The sequence below is a fragment of the Varroa jacobsoni genome, unplaced genomic scaffold, assembly GCF_002532875.2.
Source record: "Varroa jacobsoni isolate VJ856 unplaced genomic scaffold, vjacob_1.0 contig00699, whole genome shotgun sequence".
Taxonomy (NCBI): domain Eukaryota; kingdom Metazoa; phylum Arthropoda; class Arachnida; order Mesostigmata; family Varroidae; genus Varroa; species Varroa jacobsoni.
In genome coordinates this window covers 1,188-9,122 of record NW_019214510.1, presented here as the reverse complement: position 1 = coordinate 9,122, position 7,935 = coordinate 1,188, and the positions used below count along the sequence as shown (strand labels likewise).

Sequence of the window (7,935 nt, the reverse complement as noted above, 5' to 3'; positions counted from 1 at the left end):
TGCCTCAGACGGCAGGGTCCTGCCAGCGCAAAAGGCCTGCACCGCTACCGTGACATGCACTTCTGGCCTAGCAGACAAGTAGTGTGCCAGTCTAAGACCGCATCTCTCCAAATGTCCACACCATAGTATTTTTACTAACGAGTTTACACTCATTTGATTGGAAGGTAATTACATTGTTGTTCTATTATCAATGTTATCTCTATAGATAATTATTTATGCAGCACTAAAAGCGACTGGCAACCTAGAGTGCTGTCTACAGGAGGAAGGGCACCATTGATGAGATTGCCTAAAACAAACTGCTTTGTGGAATCTGAATTGATTTTCTTCACTGAGTATATATAACATATGGACGAATTTTGTACGAGCGCATAAATTATCGCTAATAACTTAATTCGTAATAAAATAGGGTCGGAGATAATGAGCACGCTGGGCTTATTTATTTTGACAACAACTCAATGATTCGTTGTTAAAACGTCCTTTTTATTAATTATGTATTCGTTTATAGCTTTATATTATATATAATTACATGTTATATAAAGCTAGAATAATATGTCTATTATTAGCTAAATATATATTTCGAGTTTTTCGTTCGGTACTTGAAACGCTAAACATTGCGTATTCGTACCCTCTTTTAAACGTAAATAACCGTGTGTCCCTAAATTTGGTAAGCCGACACGTTATCACTGCATTATCACGATCAGTAGTGTTAAAAAAAATGTCAAAACTGTTCTTTACAGTCACCTGTGCTGTAGTCGCATTGTCGTCACAGCGTCCTACCCGGGTTGCTAGGCATTTTAGGAGATGTTACACTATATACAAAAAAAAAACGTGACATAAATAAGCTGCTTTTACATAATGTAGTGTTTATTAGGATCAGATCACTTGTTTCAACGGTAATACTATAATTGTGCAGGAGGATCGTCAAGCTTAGTGTATCATATAGATTACTTCATGTTTTGAAATGTTTCCCAGACCCTATCAGATCCCTATTTTCCCAGACCTATCTGTGTTCGACGGTACGGTAGTTTATGTTCTTCTTCGGTACGGCTCAGTGAGCAAGTGACCAATGAAAGCGATACAAGTTAATTGAGGCCTAGGTCTTTGGATTAACAGCAGAAACTTACGGTGGACGTTTTTTCTGTTAAACTTCTTAATGAAACCAACAGAAGATATCGAGTTGGGACTTTTATGGACATCAAAGTCATGACGACTAGTTTAGCTAAGCATGTTTTAATAGCTGACGTATGTCCATTCTCTTCCAGACTAATGGAATCGGCTGCCATACTTACAGAAAGAGACGCTAATTTTTTTCAAGCGAACGAATTTCACCAAGCAGTAATGGAACAAGATTCGTGTTTAATGACAAATTGAATAGTAGAAAAATCCGTACTCGTTGACGGCACGCGCTTTCCTGGGCTGATATCCTCCGCAGCTGACGTCGTTCGTCAGCTATCATTATTACTGCCCCAGGGGGGCAGCGTCAGCTGTCGAAGATCGTATGTGATGGGCGTAAGTATATATTCGGCCGGATGCTGTATCTCGTTATATAACCGTTGCAGTACCGACGTTACTTATTTTCTTAGGGGAATCTTACACTGCTGTATATATCTGCCTGAACAGCGGTATTCTGTATCTATATAGTTTATAGTAAAACATTTTACAACAGTATAGCTTTTCAACCCCTACGAATGTTGAACGCAGTTTATTATTAATCGATGTACTAGCGTTCATCTATCTTTGCGGAATGTTTTAGAAAAAGTAATACAAGCACACAATTTAGGGCGTATTTCGAATAACGGTAACTACACATAGGTAACTGAAAGCGTAGATTTCACTTATTTACATTTACTTAGATAGGTATATGTATTACTCAATATGTTAAATTTGAAATAAGTAATGGATCGGACAAACTTTCCTATTTGACTTTTCACGCTATCCCCATCAATGCCAATCGAAGTCACTACAAGCTTTTTAAAGGTTTCTCTTTTGCTTCAACAATGTAAACAGCATAGATTTGTACTCAATATATTCTAGTAAAATACGTGTGCTAGAAGGAAATTTGCGTCATTGGATCAACGATCAAAACTGGCCTTGTTGGTCGCAAGTGGCATTTCTAACAAAGCTCAAATGGACGACCCCGACGAAGGAACCGTTATAGCCAGCAGAGAAGACCAAAAAATTACTAACTTGGCTCTATGCCAGCAGTAAATACTTCTATCAACAGAATATCACTCGTTCTCACATATATATAGCTACGCACGCCAAGGATCTATGAAGGTTTGACACTATTTATTGCGCCCTTTTAACAATTCAGCCCGTTTGACCAGCTACAAATGTATACGCACATAGATTTTCGTGACGAGCGGCACCATAACGATTCATTCAATGCTCCCTGCATCTGCCTCTGGACCACTGTCGATCTTGTGATTTCGAACTAACGAAACAGCTGACCCCGATAACTCCTGACCAAGGCAAAACAGAAGTTGGACCCACTTAAGTGAGAAGGATCTAGCTTCGACTTCTTCTTGGTGCTATTGTCAACGTTCGAACAACGGTTGACATTACTGTAGTTACCTCAACGCCTTAGTTTGTTCCTTTATTCAGAGTATTATCATTACTATTAGCCAGTTATTAGGAACAATGATTTAAAGTGCTGGCGCTACGGGCCACTAACGCCTTTGTATCGGCGGAGTCTGCGGGCTAAATTGACATCTGCAACGGCCGAGGTAGTCGTAAATCGTTGGCATTACCGTTGTTCGATGTCTGTGGGTCAAGTTGCAGCTTCTGACTCATTTGCTTGTTGTCTTCCATGGGCGTGTATCCTGTATCTGCTTATAGATTAGCATAAATAATCGATTGTCGATGATACGACTTGGACTTAAGGAAACCTACAAAGTCGCTGGGACTAAATCTATGCTGCCATAGCCAGGTACGCAGGTAAGGACCGTAGGTAAGCAACGTGTTATATAACTGATAATATCAATTCATATGCCCTCATGTTTATTTTCTGGCCTAACAGAAAGCTTAAAGAGTTTCTTTTCAGCCAGCTACCACTATACGAAGGAAAACGCTCTGACGCCATCGGCGCTTGACGTTTGCTGCGTTCTGCCAAAATACAAAATGAAAACAGAAATAGGAGAGGAGGAGATTTTCCAAGGAAAGAAAAAGAAAGGCTATCAGCAGCAGTTCTACCTTTCCTATAATATCCATGATTTACTTCTATGTATTGCCCTTTCACAATCGATATTACAATATCGCTGTGGGAGAACGTCGTGTGGATATCTTTCGTACGTGACTGTGCTGAGGCTTTATAAGCGTAAAGATTTGCCTAACCACACATTGTGTCTCTGCCAATGATCTGAGAAGAGCAATCAATATGAGGATTTTAGTAAGTGTTTCAACTAGCCTCTAACCCTCTTTTTAGCGCTCTTTCATTGCTTTTAGTCGATATGTGCTCGACTGAACAGATACTAATGATGAAGATAACCGAAGCTGAATGGAGACATTGCGTCTTAACGCTCTCCAGTTTAGCCGTTTTTAACCCTAGCTAATGATATATGCTAATATTGACCTTATGGTTACAATAATTTTTAGGCCTTTTTTTTTGTTTAGGAAAAAAGTACTTCTAGAGGACAGGTTGCATCGATCATTGTCAAGTTTGATTCTCTTGAAGACCTGAGATATCTGTAAAAAGGACAAAAGCAGTTTTAAATTGCAGCCAAATTACAGAAAAACCGAGCGAAACAAAAAGGAAAACAAGCAAAAAAGGTCGCTGTCTCGTCTCCCTTTTTCAGAATTACGAAAAATATTTTAAAAAAAGGAGCAGTTTTCTAATACGTTAAAAAGACCGCCGATAACTCTCGTTTATTAAACACACTTAATTTGCGATGTCCAGCTTTTTTGCTTTCATTTACGTTAATCTGTTGTTGTCTGCTGTAGCTGTTGGTAAGCGCGTTTCTCGGAACGGCCCTTTGCGGCGGCGGAGGAGGTTGGGCCGGCGGTGGAGGGGGCGGAGGCCATGGAGGCGGCCCAAGCAAAACGTTTATTGTGAAGGTCCAAAAAGCTGGTGGAGGTGGTCATGGAGGTGGAGGAGGCGGATGGCAGGGTGGAGGTGGAGGAGGCGGATGGCAGGGTGGAGGTGGAGGAGGCGGATGGCAGGGTGGAGGCGGAGGAGGCGGATGGCAGGACGGAGGAGGAGGAGGCGGATGGCAGGACGGAGGAGGAGGAGGCCACGGAGGTGGTGGAAAAGTCTGGATCGTAGAAAAACTTAAAGGAGGTGGAGGCCATAAAGGCGGTGGATGGCAACCTGCAGGCGGTGGTAGTTGGAAAGGTGGTGGAGGCGGCACAACAAAAAAATTTATTGTTACGAAGATCAGCGGCGGCGGAGGTCACGGTGGAGGCGGAAGTTGGTCTGGTGGAGGCGGGGGCGGCGGAAGTTGGTCTGGTGGAGGCGGATGGTAAAAAATGGTTATATTTTTTATTCATCTGCTTATTTTTTTACTCTTTATTACTTTGTCCTTTTCTTTATTCGTTTGTTTCATTTTATGTTTTCGGAACACGCTTCTAGGTCATCCAGTTTGTTCACGACAGTAACAAATGCAAACTGCCACGCCATGCCACGTGTACAAACTCCCATAGACAAATACATTTTTGTTAAAAGTGTAAAAAAGAGTGTAGAAAGGACACAAGTAATCGTAAATAGAAGAGAGGAGCGAAATAGAAAACTCGTACGTTCTGCTTTACCAGATATGCCGTTTGTTTTTCGAATGTATCATAGAGAACAATAGGAAATCTTAAGAATAAATGGATATCGTACCTAATGAAGACCACCTCGTTGTCTCGTTTTGTTTTGGGAACGTGAGTGCTGGATATATCTGAGGGATACGTTGCAAAATAGATAATTGTTTCACTTTCGAAAAGCCTAACAAGCATTCAGGTAGTGTTGAATATGATCAGCCTTATCTGGCACAAAAATCGGAGGATGTAGGCGTTAGAAATTTGACGATGCTAACCCTTCGCGATTCACTTCGCTATCAGCTGTTACCGAAGTCGTTAGCTTGTATTTTCTCAATGAGAATCGTTGCAAGGGCTGAGTTGATCCACCGGATCATGTTGCACGCCCATTTAAAGGTACTGCGTAAGAAAACTTAGATTTATCGGAAAAGATCTATAACACAATTAAGTTTATGACGTAAAGCCTTCATTTGCAAAGTGTAAACGTATCTGTATTTAATCAACTTGTTCTTGACGTTAGCGTTACAATCAAGTGAGGTTCCCATGTAATTTCATTACAAACGTCAAACTTCCTTGTAGCTATTGGATAATAATCTAGCATTGAAGACGATAATCTGGAGGCAATTAGCACACGCCATTGCGTATTATGGAAAATATATTTACACCATTCCTGGTCTACCGGCTAAAAACATTGTTGATTAGTTACAAGTACATTTTGAAAATTTTTTTAAACCTATTTCTAACCCACTCAAGAACGGGTTTACGGTTAACAGTTTCTGTTAACGGACTAATAATGGAAGTTTATTCTTAGCATTGTCATGCCAACCTAACTAGCCGCGCAGCGATTCAGCAATCTTTTCGGTACCCATTTGCGCCCAACAACAACACCTAACCTAAATTGATTTGAACGGAAATAAAACACACTTGTTTGGATTAAATATTATTTTATTGCATACATTATCGATCGTCAGACGTATCCATGACTTCACTTTATGTTCAGTAGTTTCTCATGTCTTAGATGTAGTGACAGAAAAACTCGAAGCTCACAATAAGGATAATAATAATAATGAGTAACCACGGTGAATAGCCTTATTTATAGATGAAGATTTGTCAAGAAGAACTTTCCCAGCACTTTGGCGAAATCATAACGTGACAAGTACGCTTTTGCCGCTGCGGCTATTATAACTAGCGCTAAGTTCGTGACTGTTTGTTTTCTTGGGTCCTATTATTTGAATACGAATTGGTAGAGTTTGGCCTATTTCCGAGGAAGCTATCCATGATATGGACCCGTCAAACGTCTCCTAAGCCACTCCAACACATTACATCAACATTTTATAGAACCGAACCGCTTGCCGAAACGAAGAAACTTTTGCCGTCCATACCGTTTTTTATGGGGGGGAAGAAGGCCGCCTGGCTTATCAGGACCGTAAGTCTAATTAAATAGATATCATTAATTGCTATTATTTTTTAATTTCTGTATAGTGAATCTGATGTTGTATAACTTGCTCCGCACATTGTGGCGATATTATGCAAACGGAAACTCTTCACGTGGTCAGATTTTCCCCGATGTACATTTAAACGTATGCTTACAAGGGATTTGCGATTCCTTTTAAAATTTCTTTAATTATTCTTTATTTTTAGAGTAATCAAAGAAATAGACGAGGTCTTCGAAATTTCTAGTTATGCCATTCGTTTCACCATTTACACAAATACATCAAGTTCCTTGAGTCTCACCAGCATGAGGGTGATCTAGTACATCACAAATTCTTCAGTTACTCGGAAATATACACTTCTTGATAGATTTATTTAACAAAAAAAAACATGTACTATGTTTAGATCGCAATTCATCAACAATTCCATGCAAAAACTTTGTATCACTCTGGAGTGGTCGCTTTAATTCCTGCCTATTTGCGGAAATTCGAAAATCTGCTCATGCTGCATAGGGATTCTTTATTCTGGCGGGGTGAACAGGTTGGTCCTGTACGCGTCGGTTTATGTTTTAGCTTTATTCAGCTGACAAGGACCATGAAACGCGCCTTGAAGAAGGATACGTTCCTCAGAGGTACCGGATGACTCGGCTTGGCTGGGTAGCTTTTTTTGACATGAGGCCGAGCCCTTTAGTTTGTCATCGGCAATCTGGTTCTCGAATATATCGGCTCCACATCTTGGAGTCCATCGATCACTCCATACGACTCAATGATGTATCGGGCACAGAGGCACCTGTTAGCCACCTTACGTTGTACCTGTAATGAAACTGTTTGATTTTTGCCCAATAGATTTCTCACTGTTTATCTTTTTCGCACACATACGAATAGTAAATTATGCACTACTAAAACGTATGCTTAAAGTTTTTAAGTTCTTCCGCAATACTTAGAAAACAGCTCTCAATCGTCTTCGCAATGGAATGTCACCCAGAGATCACGTGAAACGATTGTTGAATTTCTCTAAACTACGGTTGAGAACAATAGCTCTAATATAGGGAAGACTATCAGAATCCGGAGATCGCGACTTCGAATCATGCCGCCAATAGATAGAGAGAAAAAAAAAAAAAAAAAAACTATTGGATACGGAAAGCTCTCGCCTATTTTAAGCCCATCTACAAGTAGTATTTTGGTCTTATGTTATTAGCATAAATGAATGCGAAGCCGATATATAAATATATATCTGTCACTTTGAATCGGTTATGCGTAAATTAATTGGAATAACTGTAGCCCCTTTGACTCGTCGTAACTGATTTCTATACCTATATATATATATATATATATATATATATATATATATATGGTGGTACCGTGATTTTACAATTGATCATATATGCTTACGTTCTTGTCATGTACACTGAAAATCAGATCCGCTAATGCGTTGCGTAAACCACACCTGCAGCGTGAAATGTTCGGGAAAAACAGTGATTAGAAATAGACATCTTTATTCTTTTCTCCGTCTTCTTTTTTCACCATCTATTAGCGGTGATTTGATATTTGGCGATGCGGACACCATCGTGTAGCGCCTTAGTGTTCTATGCCGTCAGTCATTATAGTTCTTGCTCGTGTTTAGTGGTGGCAACGGAAATTGTGAGCGAGCAAAGATATTATTGTCGTTGTTGTCGTTCAAAATCGAGGGAAAATACTCTTTAAGAAAGACGTTTTCGTTAAGATAAAATGACTCACAATACTCAATCACTTCTTGGCAATTACTCAGTCA

The 7,935-nt window shown here is 39.9% G+C and overlaps 1 protein-coding gene across 2 annotated transcripts; it reads left to right on the top strand.

Annotated features, from left to right (window-relative positions):
* Positions 1–4,829, top strand: LOC111271496 (uncharacterized). Of its 2 annotated transcripts, XM_086972947.1 has the most exons (5): positions 1–164; positions 1,263–1,509; positions 2,839–2,937; positions 3,044–3,388; positions 3,940–4,829. In XM_086972947.1, the coding sequence occupies exons 4-5, from the start codon at positions 3,377–3,379 to the stop codon at positions 4,459–4,461; spliced, it is 534 nt and encodes a 177-aa protein (XP_086829073.1). In that variant the 5' UTR covers positions 1–164; positions 1,263–1,509; positions 2,839–2,937; positions 3,044–3,376; the 3' UTR covers positions 4,462–4,829. The 2 variants fall into 2 exon arrangements, with proteins under 2 accessions (XP_086829073.1, XP_086829074.1); XM_086972948.1 differs by lacking the exon at positions 1–164 and having other exon boundaries at positions 563–1,509; positions 2,839–2,929.
* The last annotated feature ends 3,106 nt before the right edge of the window (positions 4,830–7,935 follow it).